This window comes from Megachile rotundata, chromosome 8 (assembly GCF_050947335.1).
Source record: "Megachile rotundata isolate GNS110a chromosome 8, iyMegRotu1, whole genome shotgun sequence".
Taxonomy (NCBI): domain Eukaryota; kingdom Metazoa; phylum Arthropoda; class Insecta; order Hymenoptera; family Megachilidae; genus Megachile; species Megachile rotundata.
In genome coordinates, this window is record NC_134990.1 from 6,332,393 (window position 1) to 6,353,488 (window position 21,096).

At 32.1% G+C, this 21,096-nt stretch overlaps 2 protein-coding genes across 10 annotated transcripts in view; both read right to left on the bottom strand.

Annotated features, from left to right (window-relative positions):
* The window catches only part of Nca (neurocalcin homolog), a 238,087-nt gene that overhangs the window by 100,687 nt on the left and 116,304 nt on the right, over positions 1 to 21,096 (bottom strand). The window lies entirely within an intron of this gene.
* Positions 1 to 21,096, bottom strand: part of LOC100883363 (neuronal calcium sensor 2) — a 214,689-nt gene that overhangs the window by 77,454 nt on the left and 116,139 nt on the right. The window contains exons 1-2 of one of the 8 annotated variants that reach the window (XM_076534636.1): positions 9,448 to 10,105; positions 8,892 to 9,135 (exon numbers count right to left, since the gene is read on the bottom strand). The exons of 3 other annotated variants lie outside the window; for them this stretch is intronic. Coding sequence is in view for 1 of the 5 variants with exons in the window: in XM_076534635.1 (XP_076390750.1) it covers positions 5,408 to 5,417 (10 nt within the window). In the remaining 4 variants the exon portion in view is untranslated. Of the gene's footprint in view, positions 1 to 1,817; positions 1,880 to 5,407; positions 5,683 to 8,891; positions 9,425 to 9,447; positions 10,106 to 21,096 lie in introns of those variants that run through there. 4 more of the 8 variants (XM_012288008.2, XM_012288005.2, XM_076534635.1 and 1 more) reach the window with 4 other exon arrangements.

The following is a 21,096-nucleotide window of genomic DNA, read 5'->3' on the forward strand; positions in this document are numbered from 1 at the left end:
AAATTATCGAAGTCCCAATATACCCTAATCCTCGAAATTTCAGCATTGCGTAACATTCAAATTACCAGTTAAATAAATTTTTAAATTTCCATTATGATTTCGATAAAACTTGCAAAGAACACAAAATTTGGAAAATATGATACAAATTGAATAAACCGGTACATTTGTATCACTACAATTCGCTACAAAGTAATTAATTCGACACGGAATTGCTACTTTCCATATATTGCATAAACACGTAGCGAATACATAATGCACTAGCGACTGTTTACAACCTGCTCGTATCGTATTTGACAACGAAAACAGTAACGGCAATAAAATCGGACCCTTTCCGACAGAACTAATGCATATGTATGCCTTTCATGACCTGTTTTATCAAAATTTGTAATTATACTTGTTAACGAATACTTTAATAAACGAGTAATTTATGAAGTTGCGAATAAAAGATTTTTATTTTCAATTCCTTGTTGCATTTTGTTACACCGTAACATGGTACATAAAATTCTTATATTTCTACGAACATAAATAAGCAGAATAATTCTGTTAAAAATAAATAAAAATAATTTAAAAAATTTATTGTGAAAATTTAGTAAATTAGATACACTAAATTTTAATAAATTAGAAATTAGGAAATTAAATACATAAAATTTTTTAATCTGTAGGTTTCAACATTTTTTATTTTATATTTATATTTTAATTTTCAATTTTAAATTTTATCAAATATAATAATTTTAATTAAAATAATTATTTTGTATGAAATTTATCAAATATAAGATGATAAAAAAAAATGAAAAAATAATTTTTTATTAAGTAAGAAAATATGACTTAACATTAAAATTTTAGAGGTAAACATTAAATTCAGAAAAATGAGAATTATTTAAAAAAGCATAATTGAAGCAACAAGTCGATGACTATTAATTTTATTATATTTAATAAACTTATTTGGATGTGAGAGATTTATTAATATAAGAATGTTCATAATTATTGTCCCATATTCGAATGAAAACCCAAGCATTTGTCAGAAATGTAATAAGCGGATAATTTCGTGTTATTAAATAAGCAATACCTATTCGATTACAATCGTTAATTAAGGTCTGTGTGTAATTATCCATATTAGTTACCACACTGCGGTTATCAGCTTATGTTTCATTTGCCTAGACAGAACTTTTACTAATACGCTCACACTTTTATTACACTATCACTGTTGTTAATACACTCACTTTACAAAACGATCTACGAAGTCGAATAAAAATGTGTCGAAATTAAAGTTTTACATTTACAATAAAATTAATAAAAAAAATAGCAATTTTTATTTGCGGATGTTGATGAATATAAAATATCGAATTACGAAAATAGCACTTTATCGATTTTCTGAAAACAAGGTATGAAGCCATATAATAATTTATTGACATTTAAAAGGCTTTTAATTAAAGAGTTAATACAATTAAAAATAAAACACGAGAAAATATCAGTTTTCACTTAGGTATATTAGATGTATATGACATGTTGAATTTCGAATAGAGAAAATCAAATTCAAATGCTTATTAAATATATATCAGTAAAATAAAATTTAAAATAAAATACATTACATAAACCCTTCGTTAATATTCTTAACAATGGCAGGTTAGTAATTACAGAAACAATGACCAATTTCGAACTGCAAAGTCTGACACAAATTGGTTACATGAAAGAAGCTCAAAATAGCATTTATAACAATCGATTTCAGAGTTAAATGAAAATAAATATGACTACGTAACCTGTTTATTAATATTTTTAAAAAATGTTGGGGTTTCGAAATGGATACAATGACTTTGTACCTTTGATATAACTATTTATTAACTATTTACACTACACGTCTTCACTTTTCGTCTTCAGAATCTACTCTCATCGTCGCGTGCCATCGGTCCCGAATCGGCAACCGACTCGCGCCGAAAATTGCCGAAGATTCCCGAATCGTTCCGATTAGCTCGCACGCGTCCTATAGAAAGACAGTTGCTCTTTTTAACGTTTCTTTTTAACAATAGAAACAAACTAGTTTCAAGAAATCTATCTTATCGTATATCAAGTCATGGCGTATTAAATGGACGATTTTGAAATATCGAAAGATCAAAGTATTTGATGACATAAGGTACACAAAAATACCACTTATGTTACGTCAATTTGAAGCATACAGTTCAACGAAAGTGACTGCATAAACGTTTTATTATTACTTTCAATACAAAATGGCTGGTAATCTCTAAAGTCTGACATAATTTGATGACATAAAACTATCGTAAAGTGCCACTTGTGTTGTGTCAATGTGAAGGTTAACGATCGTTGAAAGTGATGGTATAACTTTTCGTTAATGTTCTTAATATAAACTTGAGATTGCTAGATAATCACCTTACTACACTTTATACGTTATAATTCGTATGCGATTTTTCAGATCGTATCACTGACATTTATCTAACGTTTATGTAGATATTTTCGATAAACTTTATTTTTCAAATTGATACGTTGTGTGTACTATTTTATAGTAATTTTGTGTTACCAATGTGCGTCAGGTTTTTGATATTTCGATATCTGACATTTCGCGCGCAATAATTTCATATCATTTTAATGTTGATTGAGAATTGAGAATTTAATATTAATTGGTTTATTTTTAGTAATTTAGTTTGGACGGAGGTCGAAATATTATTATTATGAGAACGAGAGTAATTTAACCACACGTGTAATAGTGTACCTAATAGTTCTTAATAGTGATATGCAGAATAGTCATATAAAGTTATTACTTTCTATATCCTTAGATCAAAATTTGAATGCGGAGCAAATGTTAAATTGTACATTCGTGAGTAAAATATTGGATCGAACTTCCTCTAAATATTGTATTAAAAACAGGTACCCTATGCTACGTAATATTCTGGTTGGAATCCATGAGGAAATTACATTTGTATTTTACTGTGACTTACAACATTCAATATACTGCACTTGGCAAGCGGCCATTTTGTATTAAAACGAAATCTACACGTAGAATACTTCGATTCCGAATTTTCGATTGATCAGTTTTTAAACATTAATCATGTGTAATATCTACGTGAAAAATATTTGATGCAAACTTTTACGTCAGAACTGAAAAATTGTAAAACTAGAAGATATAGACTAACAATAAATAGAAAATGTGAAATCTCTATACAATAATAAAGCCAAGAAGTTGTCTGGCTGCGGCGAACGTGGTGAGATCCCCTTCCTGACTTTTGTTTACCTTTTGTTTTAGTAGATTCTTCTGCTTCACCACAACAACAATAACAATATTAACAAACAACTACATAATAATACTTACACCACCACACACATTTTTACTAGGCAGAAACGCATTTAATTTAATTTTAATGAGTAATTTAAAAACAGAGTCTTTTTAAACCTAATCGTCGTTAACTTCAGTCAACAACTAACTGGCCTACTAGTTATAATAAATAAAATATATAAAAAATAGAATGTAAAGTAGTAATAAATTCAAAACACAGAATAACAATAAATCTAACATACAAAATAATAACAAATTAAAAATACAGGATAATACTAAATCAAATATGTAAAAGAACGGTAAGTTCAAAATACAAAATAATAATAGATTTGAAATACAAAATAGTAACTAAATTAAAAATTCAGAATAACAGTAAATATAAACCGCAGTATAACAATAAATCCATGAAACCGAATAATAAATAAATTCAAATCCTTATATCAATTCTTCATTTATCAATAAAGTAGTAAAACTGTAAAAAAAAACTTTAACTGACCTTCCAACAGATAAACCCTATTTTTAACAATCTTGAACCGATTCGGTAAAACTTTTTTCTATAAACTGTTAGCAATTATCGTCATAACTGAGATTTGAAAAGTTATTAATCCATTGTACGTAAGTTGTATTTATAAGTGAACAATGGTGTTTATCTCTGTCCCTATTACTATGATGAATTATTCAATATCCACTTCTGACAATCATTTGTATCGAAGGTTCATATCCTTGAAAAGAATAATCGATCAGATGTCAAGGATAAAACACTGTAACTGAATATTCGCGTGGATACACAGGTTGGACTCAAAAAATATCTATGCATAAAACCAGACTTCTAGTAAATAATAGCTTTTGGTAACAACGTCAAAATTTTAGTAATAACTTTGGAAATTCTAAGAATTTGAAAGATTTTTGAAGTTTTAGAAATTTTAAGAATTTGGGAATTCTAGGAATTTTAAGTTTTTGAAATTTTAGAGATTTTAGAAATTTTAGGAATTTTATAATAGAAGTTTTAGCGACTTCAGGAATTCTAAAAATTTGAAGACAATTTTACACAGTCTTAAAGAATACTTGTAATTTTAATGACCCATGTTGCATATCATATTTTAATATAAAAGAATCTCACTAAACTTTCACAAAAGTAATTCAAACCAATAAATGTGTCTTCTGAAATATACCTTCATTCTAAAAAAAATTGTGTACCAAAAACTTAAAAAATCTTTCAAATTCCTAGAATTTCCAAATCCGTAAAATTTCAAAAATTTCCAAAAATTTCTAAGATCACTAAAATTTCAAAAATCATTCAAATTTTAAAAATTCCAAAAATTTAAAAAATTCCGAAAATCTTCAAAATCCTTAAAACTTCCGAAATCTCTAAAACCCCTAAAACTTCAAAAATCACTAATATTTCTAAAATCTCTAAAGTTTCAAAAATTCCTAAAATTTTAAAATTTATTACTCTCCTAAAATTCCTAAAATCACTAAAACTTTTAGAAAGTATTAAAAATTACGAATTAAAATATTCGTTAATTTGTGTATTTGTAAAATATAATATATGGAAAAAAGAGAAAGCGTGGTTACATAAACTGAACAAATATCGTTTACTAATAAGAACGACATAACTTTTTCATCAACTCAATACATTACAAAAGCAAAAAAGTTCGAACGAAATCGTTTTCTTCAGGCAATTTGCGAACGGATACAATGACAAGGTAATTTAAACCGAGCACTTTCTGTTTCGTATAATGTCGCAACGGATTGAAAAGGATCGTGAGTTGGTTGATAAGAATCGGGCTAAATACGGTTGATAAAAATCAAGCGACAACGAACGCGAATGCTATGATTCCCTTGAAAGAATCGTGTGTTATCGATCAACCTAAAACCCACAAGGTTTTTATCGAGCAAATGCATATACTTTTAGCTTGTTACCATTCTTTCGTAGGTGAAAGGTACCGAAGTATTGACAAAAACGAAACTCTTACAATTGCAAACAAACATGTTTTGAAATGTGCCGTGTTTGATCATGAAAATGTCACAAACATTTCGGTAGAAGGCTCATACCAGGAAATCAAATATAAAAAAGTATCCTTGCAATGGAATTATCTTACTGATATGTTACTATTTGTTTACCTTCGGTCATTCGGACGTTTCCGTCCTTCGCTACTTTTCTACGTTCGGGAATTTTCGGGTAATGTCGGTACTACAGGATACAGCAGAAATTAAAATAAGAGATTCACTTATTTTGTGACTTTATTATAACCTCAATCACTCTTCACAACCGCATTTAGACGCTTCAGCCATAGAAGTAATTTTGACTGTCAAACTAATCACGTGATTGTCCGAATAATGCCGAAGAGAAACGAAGTCATCCGACGTGTCACTAGTGTTTACCGCAAACTTTACTACTGTAAAACTATGATGTTAAAATTACGATTGTAAACTTGAAATTACAAATAAATATGTTTCGAACTACGTTGTGTTTGGTCTCATTTTAATCGGAAAAATGTCACAAATATGTTGGTAAAAGATTCCATAAGAAAAAGTAAAAAATAAGATTTTATTCTTGCCTTCAAATTCTCCCACCAATGTATTACTATTTACAAATTTATTTAAGCAAGAATTAAAATTATTTTCTGTTTATTCAGGATTTGGCTAAAAAATAAATTTCTTCTTCTGATTAAATTTAATCAACTTTGATAGTGTTTTAATTGTCAGTTAAACAGTCATATTTATAGGATATTATTATTATTTGTTTCAATACTGAACACCTTGCTTTTATAATTCTCTCACTGTGTGTTCTTAATTATTTTCGAATTAATAATATTACTAAATAATGTTTACTATTAAATACAACAACAAATAAAAATTGATGTGTAAATCATAATTTATGTATCAAATTTTACAAAGATAAATGTGACATATTGTACATAAAGTTACGAACATGTGAAGACTATTATTGTTTAAAATTTTAGATTAACAACAAATCCATCGTCTTTGATCAAATATTAAAATAATACGTGTCAGCTAATAATTCAGGGAAATTAAATCAAGTACCCAAATTAATTTTCACACATATCGAGATCGAAAGAAAAATTATAATTTTTACAAATTAATTGTTAATTAAAAACAATCAAATTAAGATTAATGTTCAACAAGCTCCAATCAAATTTTAAATCAAATTAGTTGCAAATTAATTTGAATCCAAATTATCAATCAAACGATAATCGTTAATTGCGACAAAGTGTAATCACGAAATTAATTAATTATCTGAAACACTGTTACATATTACGATGCCTGAAGCTTGTTACGTGTAAATCAATTTCGATGAAATTTTCAACTCGTAATATTTATATCTTTAAATCTGCAAAAAATTTACATTTCGTTTTCATTAAAGTCAATTAAGAAGGTCGTGAATCTCCACTTTTTCTTCTCTATTACAACAGTGATTTTCTTAAAACTACCAAGGTATGTAATCTAGTAAACTAATCCGTTGTGCTTCTCAAAATAACTTTACTCGTTTGGTCTAATTTTAAAAATGTTACTCTGTTTTAGAGTGTAGCGTGCACTTGACATGCAGCACCAAAATATCTCAGCAAATAAGGAAAATGATCCCGTTGTTGCACATATAATAATGTAATTTTTTAATAATACTATACCACAATTTACATAGTATATTATTTACAAGGTTTTTAAAATAAACGGATAATATTTCAGCCGTTCTTTTTCGCATTTGCTTTAAGTCATTTTGATCTAAATTATCTTATTTATTTTTACATTTAAATTCTGTCTTCAAGATTTCTCTTTTATTACCAATTATTATGGGTCTCATTTCTATGAACTTAAAAAAAATATAAAATTCCTTGGAAACAAGAGCTTTATTGGGATGACATTATTGCTCAGTAGAGTATTTTTATTTTCTTATTATTACCCTTATTATTTACCCATCAGATACTCTCAGATGCATTACAGTTGTAATTTTCGTTGAAATCATTCTGAGCTATACATTTTTTCAATAAAATAAACCACAACTCGTAATTAACTTTTGTTCAAAAGAAACATTAAAAGAGGGGAATTACAAGCTTCGATAGGACGCGTTTGAGCCAATCGGAAACATTCGGCATTCTTCGATAATTTACGACGCGCGAGACGGTTGCCGATCCGCGACGGTTGGCACATGGCGATTAGAATAGATTCAGAAGGCGAATAATAAAAACGTATAGTGTAAATAAGTAGTATAGTAAAAGCGTGTAGTTAATAAAGTGTTAAATTAAGGAGGAGTTGCGGAGTTAATTTTAAAATCCCATCAATTTTCAAATAACAGTAAAATTGTCAAGGGATATTGTGCACGATACCGAAACGAGAACTGTGTCGAATTGGTTGAGCATTAGAAACAGAAGTAGAAGTTACTTGTAAGAGGATTATAGAAATTAGCAATGATCTTTAGACAGATCTGCAGACTTTTGCTTATATTGAGGTTATGCTACCAATATTATGTAATTTTTAATTTTTCATATTATTGTATCACTAAAATTTAATGAAGCTAAATTCCTTAATATATACACCTGATAATTTCAACCTAAGATGGATTTGCATCGCCTTCATAATAAGCATCTCTCCAATACCACTAATCACCCAAACTTCCATCACCTAAATATCAGGGAATCTATTATTTTCACTATACACTGTTTACAGATAATAATATCATATTTAATATAAAACTGAATTTTCTCAATTTTAAGGTTTTCAAAATTTAGATTTCCAAATATTAAAATTTTTTAATTTTAGACTGAAAATTTTAATGTAAAATTTTCACATTCTTAAACTTCTAATTTTTCAAATTTCTAAATGACTAAATTTTCAAATTCTTCAATTCTCTAAGTTAATAATTTTTTTAATTTCTGAAATTATACAAGTTTTTTTAATCTATAAACTTTTTAATTCTTTTACTTTCCAAATTCCAGACACTCTTCACAAATTTTGGCATTTTTAATTTCTCAATTTTCTCAACTTCTGAAGCTTGAAAACATAAACCTAACAATTTGAAATTTTTATATTTTCAAGTTTCTGTTTCAAATTTTATAACTTTTAAACTGAAGAAATTGAATATTTAAGATACTAGCAGACTGTAAATTGATAGTTTTTATATTTCTGAATTTCCAAATTTAAACATTTTTGAGTTCTTTGTAATCTCCAAATTTTGTCACTTCTAAATGCAAGATCTGAAAGATGTAAAGACAAAAAACTAAAAAATTTAGTATATCTGCATACTAAAACAAACCTGAAAATTTAATATACCTCAATTTCTAAATTTCCAAATTTCTATCTTCCTAAATATCCAAACTTCTAAATCTCTATAGTCATTTGAAAATTCGGAAATGACAAAATCTCTAATTTCTAAATTTTCAAAGTACCAAATATTGTAGCTATAATATCCAAAACCTAAAAAATTCAAAAGCATCAAGACTCAAAAGTTCGCAAGCAGCTCCCAAATTCCTAAACTCTCCAAGCAAAACAAAGTCAAGAAAAGAAAAAATAATCCACGTTGTCGCCCGAAAATAATCGAATCCCGGCCCCGTCGGTTCCCGTCTTCGAGATAATTTTGAACCGTGCTTACCAGAGATCCGATGAACGGCAGTAAAATTTCACAATCCGTCTGACAGCTCTGCAGGCCGTGCGATCACAACATTAACGCGGCAACAATAGCGAAACCAGTCAGCGATCTTCCGAAACAACCAAGCGAACGTATTTCGTTCGAAAATCCACGCACGTTTTCCACAAACCACGTAGATCAAATCTCTTTACAGCTCACTGTTCCATTCACTGATCCGTACGCATTATTCGTCGAACACCCACGCGTCCTAAGAACGACGAACCAGAGGAAAAAGATGAACGCACGATTACGAGAAAATCAAGATCGATCGCGGAGCTAATCGGCCGAACGAGCGAAGAAGAGAAGAAACCCGATGAAAACATCCTCCGATCGCACCATGACATCCTCTTCTTCCGAATAAGCGAAACGAGCACACTTCCTTTCTTCCCTTCCTCCTTCGTCGGCTGGTCGAAAAATCGTCCGAGCAGCAGCAATTAGCCCCGCGTTTCTGCTATCCGATCCGTATCGCGCTCTACGAGCCTCTAGAGGCACACTAGACCGCGGCACGGACTCGCTCTACCTGTAAGCTTTCTCCCTCCCTCTCTGAAAAGAACGTTAACGACAACAACGTCACGGAAGATCGTCCCCGGAACGTCCTGACGCGTCTTCGTCCCTCCTGAGCGTGCGTACTGGGCCCACTCCGGCGGACGCACACGAGGACGCAACCCACTCGGCTTCCTTTCTTCCGGATCGAAAATCGCGAACACCTCGCTGCGTACTCACAGGAGATCGATGTCGGACTCGAGATCGAGAGGGAGAGAGGCTACCACCGTTCAAAACTGGAAAGAACGCGTGTGGCTCCTCCTGTCACCACATCCGTCGTCCGGGCTAGGTAGTCCGAACGTTCCCGAGGACAATGCGACACGTTCGAGGGCCCGTGCGCGGCTGTAACTTTTGTGAGACTCGCGAATCGGTCGACCCATGTGTATTCTTTCCAGATCTGCACGATGGACGGGCGATTTAAAGCGAGGCGACGGTGGGAAGGGATGTCCGAGGACGCGTCGGAGGATCGAGGAGGGCACCGGGCGAATTCCGATCCGCGGTTATACGAAAATGAATGTTAGTAGGTTGTACGTAACTGTTTGACGGACGCGTGTGACCCGTGGCACGTACGATTGCGGCGGAGCTACTACTACCTAGCGCGAGGTAAAAGAGACGGACCGAGCTTCTCCCTCGGAGCTGATCCTGCGTGCTAAACGAGCCGCCTCCGCTGCCACCCGTTGCCCCTACCTTTTCCACGTTCTGCCCCCTTTACGTTACCTCCACCACCGTCGCCACCATCACCCACCCATCCACCCACCATCGTTTCATCCTCCACCGCATCCACCATCGACGCCCGCTCCACGTTTACCGACGCTCTACACCGCCGCTATTTCTTTCCGACGTTCGGATACTTTCTTTTTCCTGTTGCGTTCCTTGCACTCCGTCGAGGGAACGCTCCGCTCCAACTAATGACAGTTTGCCGGAACTCAGTCGGCGAAAGTGTCCGACACGAAATGAGGTGTACCGACGGAACTTTCGTGCCTGACGGGAACTTAGGATTAGGAAATTTACTCGGTGGATGGGAATAGTACCCTTGTTTCGAGTATATGGGAAAGGGTAGGTTTTATTGTGTCGGAGTCTCAGTATATGGCCCCGAATGTTTTTCATAAAATAAGGACGTGTAAGAGTAGTGATTTGCTTGTGAAAATGGTTATGATTTTTATCAAATAAAAGTTTCATTATAAGAGTCTTGATATATGGCCGTTAATTATATTTTTAGGAGTATTAGAAGAATTAGTGTTACTAATTAGCACTGTGAATAGAAATAAATATTTTTTAAAAATAAAATTGTGACAGTAGTTTGATTACAATAGCCTTGATATATGACTGTTAATTATATTTTTAAGAGCATTAGAAGAACTAGTGTTACTAATTAGCACTGTGAATAGAAATAAATATGATTTTTAAAAAATAAATTTGTGACAGTAGTTTGATTATGTCAGTCTTGATATATGACCCTAGGTGAAATTTCTAAGAGCATCAGAAGGATTACTATTATTTATATTAGTTATAGGAATGAAACTGTACATGATTTTTTTTAAATAAATTTATGACAGATAGAAGTTTAATTATGAGAGTCTTGATGTACGACCCCGGATGATATTTTTGAAGAATTAAGGACGATTAGGATGACCAATTTATTTTGTAATTGAATATGAATGCGACTGTTTTGAAGAAATGTGCTCCATAATCGTTGGATTAAAAACTTTTGATATATGACCCTGTTATGTGGAGCTGGTGCAGTGGATAACTTTCTGGAAAGTATCGTATAAATGAATTTAATTCTACGGAATCTCGATATTTATCAGTAACTATAAGAAGGATTAGGAAATCTCTTCCGTGGATGGAAATGGTATAGCTGTTTCAAATAAATGGTAAAGATTAAGGTTTTATAGTGGCGGAGTCTTAATATATGGCTCTGGATATCTGTGAGAAACTGAGAAGAATTAAGATTAGTAGTTTGATTTATCAGTGGAAACGCATATAATTTGAATAAAATAATAGTGAAAGATAGACATTTGACTGTAAGAGTTTTGATATATGGCCGAGGATAATAAATTTGTGTTATATAGAAGTATATGTAGAAGTATTATAACAATGTAAAAAGAATTAGGATTTGCTTTAGAAGTGAAAACAGATATCGTTGAAAACAAATATAAAAGATGTAGGTTTGATTATAAGTCTTAATATATGGCTCTGTATGATATTGAGAGACTAAAAACGATTAAAATGTGTAATTTGCTTTACAACTCTTAAGTAGATATGGATTTCTTTTAAATGAATGTAAAAAATAAGAACTTGGTTATAAGAATCTTGATATATGGCACTTCACGATACTTTCAGAAATCTATTAAAATTGGTAACTTGCTTTGTTACTAAAAATGGATGTGATTTCTTTAAATGAAATATGAAAAACAGAAACTCAATTATTGAGGTCTCGATATATGGCCCTGTTTGATATTTTTGGAAGACTAAAATCGATTAAAATTAGTACTTTGTTTTATGGGGAAAAGTGGATATAATTTCATTAAAATGAATATGCAAGGTAAAAACTTGATTACAGAAGTCTCGATATATGGCCCTAAATGGATAAATAAGTTAAAAATACTCCTGCAAATGAACACAAAATTTTCCGATCTATCACAAAGATAAGAACAATTACAAAATGAAGAACAACTAAAAAATTTAAGTCGTGCATGGAAACACTGTCGTCATTCGAATAAAATGATACAAATTTTTCACATACCTTATCAACACAAGTAGTGATAAAATGACTAACTAAACAACAACAATCACGTTTGTCGTTAAAAATAAAAATCTGAAATACAAAAAATCAATCCACCCACTGTAAGCTATAAACGTTATTTACTTGCTGTAACACACTTGTTTGCTCGAAGCTATTCATTGCATCTCTGACGTAGCAGTCAGTCACTCGAGCAAATGGCCAGTACGGCTTTGACGTATCAGTACGTCATCCGTTGCAAATGGGTTAACAGACTGTAAATTCTAATCGAGATGTCTAGGATTGACCTTCTCTGATTCAGTGACGAATGTCGTGCCGTAATCTGTCGATCAAAGGGATTCGACAGTAAGGGATGCCGCACTAATCAATAACGTATCTCCTCCCGAGGGAAAGTATTCTTTAATTACAATCTCTAACTACGGTTCTCGAAGGAAAATATATGGATCGTAGAGGGAATCGCGTATCACTGTTCCTCCACGTAGCAAGTTATTTGATCCACTAACCCGCCACAAACCAGGTGACATCTCCTATGATTCCTCTTATTATTGGATTTGGAGGATCCGTTCTGACGCCATAAAAGAACCATAACTCGGATGGGAGATTCACGCGTACATATAACAGCAAATCTGGCTTCCTTAGGGAAAATATGGCAAATGTAGCTTCTTTTGTACTGATAAAACGTGACTGTTGATTTTGAGGGATTCTGAGGGATTTGGATATTTTGCCATGGGTTAAGAATTTAGGGAACTCGGGATTTCGGGACGTGGGAATTTGGAGGACTTGAGATTTGCATATTTGTAGATATGGGAATTTAATTTAGGGGCCTAGAAAGTGGGGGATGTAAGGGTTTGTGAATATGGGAATTTAGGGACGTGGGAATTTCGGAACATTGAGATTTTGGGACTTCGAAACTTGGGAACCTTGAGATTTTGGGACTTAGGAGTTTGGAAACCTTGAGATTTTGGGACTTAAGAATTTGGGAACCTTGAGATTTTGGGACTTAGGAATTTGGGAACCTTGAGATTTTGGAACTTAGGAACTTGGGAACCTTGAGATTTTGGAACTTAAGAATTTGGAAACCTTGAAATTTTGGGACTTAGGAATTTGGGAACCTTGAGATTTTGGGACTTAGGAGTTTGGAAACCTTGAGATTTTGGGTCTTAGGAGTTTGGAAACCTTGAGATTTTGAGACTTAAGAATTTGGGAACCTTGAGATTTTGGGACTTAGGAATTTGGGAACCTTGAGATTTTGGGACTTAGGAGTTTGGAAACCTTGAGATTTTGGGACTTGGGAATTTGGGAACCTTGAGATTTTGGGACTTCAGAACTTGGAAACCTTGAGATTTTGGGACTTAGGAGTTTGGAAACCTTGAGATTTTGGGACTAGGAGTTTGGAAACCTTGAAATTTTGGGACTTGGGAATTTGGGAACCTTGAGATTTTGGGACTTCAGAACTTGGAAACCTTGAGATTTTGGGACTTAGGAGTTTGGAAACCTTGAGATTTTGGGACTTAGGAGTTTGGAAACCTTGAGATTTTGGGACTTAGGAGTTTGGAAACCTTGAAATTTTGGGACTTAGGAGTTTGGAAACCTTGAGATTTTGGGACTTAGGAGTTTGGAAACCTTGAAATTTTGGGACTTGGGAATTTGGGAACCTTGAGATTTTGGGACTTAAGAATTTGGAAATCTTGAAATTTTGGGACTTAGGAATTTGGGAACCTTGAGATTTTGGGACTTAGGAGTTTGGAAACCTTGAGATTTTGGGACTTAGGAGTTTGGAAACCTTGAGATTTTGGGACTAGGAGTTTGGAAACCTTGAAATTTTGGGACTTGGGAATTTGGGAACCTTGAGATTTTGGGACTTAAGAATTTGGAAATCTTGAAATTTTGGAACTTAGGAATTTGGGAACCTTGAGATTTTGGGACTTGGGAATTTGGGAACCTTGAGATTTTGGGACTTAAGAATTTGGAAATCTTGAAATTTTGGAACTTAGGAATTTGGGAACCTTGAGATTTTGGGACTTCAGAACTTGGAAACCTTGAGATTTTGGGACTTGGGAATTTGGGAACCTTGAGATTTTGGGACTTCAGAACTTGGAAACCTTGAGATTTTGGGACTTAGGAGTTTGGAAACCTAGAGAATTTGGGACTTAAGAATTTGGAAACCTTGAGATTTTGGGACTTAAGAATTGGGGAACCTTGAGATTTGGAACTTAGGAATTTGTGAACCTTGAGATTTGGAACTTAGGAATTTGGAGTAACTAAGATTTGGGCATTTGGAAATATAGGATTGTGATTTAGAGATCTAGAAACTGTTGTATGTGAGAATTTGTGAATGATGCAATTTTGGGACGTAGAAATTTTGGGTCATTGAGATTTGGATATTTACAGCTTTAGAAATTTAATTTAGAAATAGGTCGATATGTGAGTTTGTAAACGTAGTAAATTAGGGATGTAGGAATTTTGGTACATAAACATAACGAAATTTAAATATTTGCGAATCTGAAGATTTAAGAACCTTGAGATCCCATGTAATAATTGCATATAACCCTTCCAAACCCATGTAGCTGCAAGATTGAAAATTTTCTTCGTAAAAGCGAAGAAAAATATTTGCTCGCAAGCCCCGAATACACAAGACGCTCACGTAACACCGGACAGGCGGCCATTTGCAATAGCAGCTGACCAGATGTCACCGCTGCAAGGCTACTGATCATACAGCAAGTCAAAATTGTCCTTCGTGGATAATATTTGAAGAAAATAACACTGTCCCTTGGTACATTCGTCCTTATGTACATCATCCTCCCCTGTACGAAAGAAAAATGGAGCAGTGCAGTAAAACATCACGTTTCCCTGACACACACGTTTTCGCGTCGACAGTTTTTTCAGGAGATATTCTCTAGAAAACTAATACCGTGTCTAATATATTTATAACGCTTCGCAGTTCAGTTTATTTCCGTCATTTTTGTTGCGTTCAGTCCGCGAAACAGTTTAGACTGATTGTGAATGGTGTCACGAGGATTGTGTTCGTTTCAAGATTTCGGTAGATTCATCTTTCTCTAAGTAGATACATGGTTGAACGAGTGAAAATTGTGTGTAATTATGTTACTAACGCTTTATGACCATATAGCTTGTTTAAAGTAAACGTAAACAAGGATTTTGTTGTAATTAGAGGTTATGTTGAAAAGATTATTTTAAACGTAAGAAAAGATCGATTTTGATTTCTACTGTTTCCAAGTTTCCAAACTTGTATTACACATATTTGAGAATTTGGAAATTGGGAAAGTTGGGTATTTGGAAATTTAAAAATTAAGCTTTGAAAATTTGGGGCTTTGGATATTTGGGAGCGGGAGAATTTGGAAATTTGTGAAATAAGAAATTTGGAAATTAGGGAATTTCAGGATAAAGAAATTGAGAATTAAGGAAGTCAAAAATTGAGAATTTGAGAATTGAGAAACTTGGTCATTTGAGAATTAGGGAATTTCAAAATTAAGAAATTTCAAAATTAAGGAAGTTCAAAATTTGAGAACAAAGAATATTTGGAAATTAGAAAATTTTGAAATTTCGAACATGGTATCACGAGGATTGCGTTCGTCTCAAGGTTTCATTACATTCGTCTTCCACTCACTAGACATGGTTGAACGTATGAAAATTGTGTGCAGTTATGTGACTAACCCTTTGCGGCCATACAGTTTGTTTAAAATGATCGTGCAGAAGTGTCCCCTGCAGCAGAAGGTTCCATTACTGTTCCAGAAAATTGGCTTTTCAACATTTACCCAGTTAACATGTTCTTACTTAAGTACCTACCTAAGTCTCCGCTTAATGACTTTCGGCAAAGTTGTTCGAAAGAACCATATTTCACGCTGGTTCGTTCTGTTTTTTTGAATAATTTTCCTGTCGGACTGTTTTTGCAATAATTAGCTGAGGCTAACGCATTACTGCAGCTTGTCGTTCGCTGATGACATAAAAATCACATTCTTTGCTCGAAGGACATGTTCGTAATCGTATCTACTTAAAAATAATTTATCTTTGATAAGAATAAGAGAGTACTTTTACAAAAGAAGTTAAAACATCGATAGAGTATTAATATGAAGTACAGCGATTGCAAGGAATGATTACGAAGATAACTTCCAAAAGTAAAGTCCTGTTTTATTCTGTACTGAAGACTTTTTTTTTAAATGGAGAATTTTTTTGATGTAGCATTCTGTGACATCATGTACATTTTTTAACAGAACAGTTTTTGATATTGTGTATACATGTTTTGATATAAGTTACTTTTGCATATCTGGTGCTGAGGTACCTTATGTCTAGATGGAGTTAACAATGATGAGCAATTTTTGTAACAGAAAGTTTAAAAAAATTAAGTCTTAATATTTTTATGTGTCTTAATTCTAATTTTCATTGCTGGAGTTCTGAAAGCTTAAATTTCAGAATTACTACATTTTCTGAATTTTTAAGTGACTATATTTTGAAATTTTAGAATTTTTGAATTACTATATTTCTATATTGTGAAATTTTTAAATTACTACAATTTAAAATTTTGTCATTTATAAATTCGTATATTTGCAAATTTTTAATTCAGAATAAAATCATTTGTTAATTTTAACTTCTAAGTTTTTTAATTTTTGATTATTATATTTCTCAATGTTGTAATTTTGAAATTACTATGTTCTTAAATTTTGTTATTTACAAATTAGTATATTTATGGATTTTTAATTTTGAAATTTTTAATTCAGAATAGATTAATTTTTAATTTTAATTTCTAAATTCTTTAAGTTCTGATTACTATATTTCCAATGTTGTTATTTTTAAATTACTATGTTTTTAAGTTTTGTTATTTACAAATTAGTATATTTATGAATTTTTAATTTTGAAATTTTTAATTCAGAATAGATTCATTTTTAATTTTAATTTCTAAATTCTTTAAGTTCTGATTACTATATTTCTCAATGCTGTTATTTTTACATTATTATGTTTTTAAATTTTGTCATTTATAAATTAGTATATTTGTGAAATTTGGAATTTTTAATTCAGAATAGAATAAATTTTTAACTACTATATTTCTAAATTTTGTAATTTTTAAATCACCCGATTTCTACATTTTTTAATTTTTCAATTATTATTTTTCTAAATTTTAGAATTTGTAAATATCTCTCAAAATTCACTCAATTTTAAATTTCAAAATTCTTTCAATTTTAAATTTTAAAATTCTATCAATTTAAAGTTCTAAAATTCAAAACTACTTATTCATTAACTCTAAACATTAAAAAATACATTAAACAAAAATTATGTCAACTTTAAGTTCATTAAACAAAAACCAAAATAACAAACAAATTATTTTAAATTACTTTAAAAATTGACTTCAAAATAAAACAATTTCTCTTAAAAGTTTTGAAAGCTCAGATAAATTGGTATCCAGTGCCTATAAATCATCCTCCCCTTTTTTTCTTTCTTTATATTGTGTGAATCATATCTGTGTGGGCCATAAATATTTCTCCAGTAAATCTCATCACAACAATGCGAAAATTTAATTTTTAACGGGCTATCAATATATCACGGTATTATATTGAAAACGGCTACATACAATAGAAACGACAGATTCTTATTACATCAGCTTTAGACTGTCCATATACCACGCACTTTTTTTTGTAATAACTCATAGCAGAAACGTCCGGTAATGGGTTTGTAATAGTTTTGCTTTAACAAAGATAAATATCGAACATAAATCGCGGCTGCTATCATTCATGCAACAAACTGCAAGAATGCTGGCAGCGCAGGAAGCTCATGTTGCAGTGAAATATGTATCTTGAAAATATAAAGGAACATCAGTGTCATTTTCAACAAGAGTATTACATTTTTGACAAATAATTTTGGTTAAATTTCAGTGCATATCATAATCAGTATTAATTGTCACAATAATTTATATATGTACACAGATTAATTGCTTTCTGTATCATAAATTATATGCACGTTACCCATAATTTCTGATTTATAACATAAAATAAATTCCGTCCACCATAAATCATTTATTGTACATGTTTCACAGTTCATTTCAAATTTAACACATATAAATAAATTTTGTTTACAAGTCATTTATTATATATGTTTATTTTAGCACATTCTAAAATTGTAACAAACCTTCACAGATAAATTTCGTTTACCACAAATCATTTATTATAAATATATATTTTAGTTCGTTTCACATTTACATGTGCAAACAAACTTCGTCTATCTTCGTCTATCTTCGTCCATCATGAATTTATCGCACGACGCTACGAATACATAAACCTCAATCGTCCGAATCTGTTGATTTTAACTCATCGTCGCAAAACATTCCGACAATCAATTTCCCCGAACGCCCGCACAAAAATCTGAAGAAAAAAGTAATCGTTCATCCAATAAACTCCGACAAAAGGTGACCAGCGCCGAGCGAGAAACGGTTTATCCGTGAATCAGAAAGATGAAAGAGCAGTAATATCGATTAAAAGCTCGTTACTGAAAACTACAAGTAACGTCAATACGGGCCACGTCGAGTAATCGGGTCACGGATACTGAAATCGACTGAGACACACTCGCTATTGTTTCTTCTGTGTTGTATTCCCTGAACGAGAAAAAAAAAGAAAAAAAATGGAAGAAAGAAAATTGTGCGTTCGCTATGTAACCGCGGTTTACAAAGCGTCTCCTACATACCAGAAACATACGCGTGTGCCGTGCAAGTTTAACCATTGAAAAAAGTAGAAATAAAAAGAGACATGGAATGCTCGCGATTAGGGTCCCCTGCGTGCACGAAATTTTCTTTGTCATGCTTTTTCCAATTTCGCTGCTCTCTATTTACGTATTCTCGATTCATCATGTTTTTGATCCGGAGTGAAATGAGAATTGCGCGATTTGTACTTTTCCGTGCTAAGGCTTTTCCGTTATGGAAATTGTAAGATGTATGAGCCGTTTATTTGAAAGTGGGACAAGTCCATCTTTTGTTGCGAGATATTTAAAGATTTGTGTTTCGATAAACTGAAAAACAGTGGTGATTACAAATTTTTTGTATTTTGTGGTAACAGATAATGTTACTATTATGTTACTGTATGTTTATTATCGGATAGTCTTCACATTACAAAATAAAAGAAATAAAGGTTTTATTTTAAAATTGTCTCAACATGTTACTGTTTACGTTCGACTACTTTTCTATTTTCGGATATCTTCGGTCAATGTCGGAACTACGCGATATAAACGGAAGTTCAAACACAAGAGATTCGCTTATTTTAGGACTTTTATTATAACCTCAATCGCTTCTCTCAACCGCATTTAGACACTTCAGCCATAGAAATGATTTTGACTGTCAGTCGTACCACGTGATCCAAATAACACCGAAGGGAAACGAAGTTACACGACGTGTCAATACACGTCCCTTTGTAGCAAATCTTACTACAGTAAAACCTCGACGCAGCGGAAACGTTTGAAACTACGAATAAATAATTCCAAATTGTGTCGTGTTTGATCTCATTTTATTCAGGAAAATAAGTATATTAATAAAAGTATATTAATAACAGTTTCATAACAAAATAATCAGTCTTATAAAAGATTAATTGCTTTAAGATTATCCTACGAATATATGTATAACACTGTGGACGTTCGGTCGTTTCCGTTGTTCGCTACTTTTCCACGTTCGGGAATCTTCGGTCAATGTCGGAACTATAAACGATACGCTTGAAATTCTAAATAAATATGTTCCAAATTACCTCGTGTTTAGTCTCATTTTAATCAAGAAAATGTCATAAATATATTAACAAACGTTTCATAATAAAAAAATCAGTAATATAAAAGTTATATTCTTGCATTAAAATTATCCTACGAATATAACACTGTTTACGTCCGGTCATTTCCATTGTTCGCTACTTTTCTACGTTCGGGAATCTTCGGTTAGTGACGAAGCTGCGCGATATAAGCGGAAGATCGGAGCCGAAAGAGTTATAAGCTTCACTTTCAAAATAAACGGCTCATGTATCTATATTTGTAAAAACAGTGCATCGAACAATAACAATTACTAATTTAGCTCTAAGGACATATTGATTTCCGTATGTTATTAGGCAACTACAATAGAATTATTCAGCCTGATATTTGGGGTGCATGTATTTACCCTGACATTACGATATTGGATTCAAAATTTCGGATCGTGCAAACAGCATATGGCAGTACTCGACGTTATTGTAGTGCTTTCGTTTGTACGATGATTTCACGTCACGTGTGAGTGAAATGAAAAGCAAGGAACTCTAGTTGACATACGTAATCGAATTTATTCATGCGTATTGCGTACGACTGATTATAATACTGCTTGAAATGCGAGGGCAATTTACAGGATGAAATTACAGCTAATAAAATCAAAATTAAAATCGGACAGGAACTATTTTATTATCTTTCTTTGTGGTTATTAAACGAATTAAGGCGACTGCGATGTTGGCTCGTGTAGGTAACGTTGCCTTTGACATTTTTTTAACTTTGTATATGTGTGTTTCAATTATAAATGGATTCTGGCTTCAATTTTAACTGTAATGGTACAGCAGATGGCTTTTATGTAAATTATGATGGACGTGATAATTAATTTCTAAATTTGAATATTTGGAAGGTTAAAATATGGAAATTTTACTTTTGCTAATTTGAAATGTTGAGGTTCTTAGTGTAATATTGTAAAACTGTAAAATTGTAAGATTGTAAAATTGTAAGATTGTAAAATTGTAAGATTGTAAGATTGTAAGATTGTAAAATTGTAAGATTGTAAGATTGTAAGATTGTAAAATTGTAAGATTGTAAAATTGTAAGATTGTAAAATTGTAAGATTGTAAAATTGTAAGATTGTAAAATTGTAAGATTGTAAAATTGTAAGATTGTAAA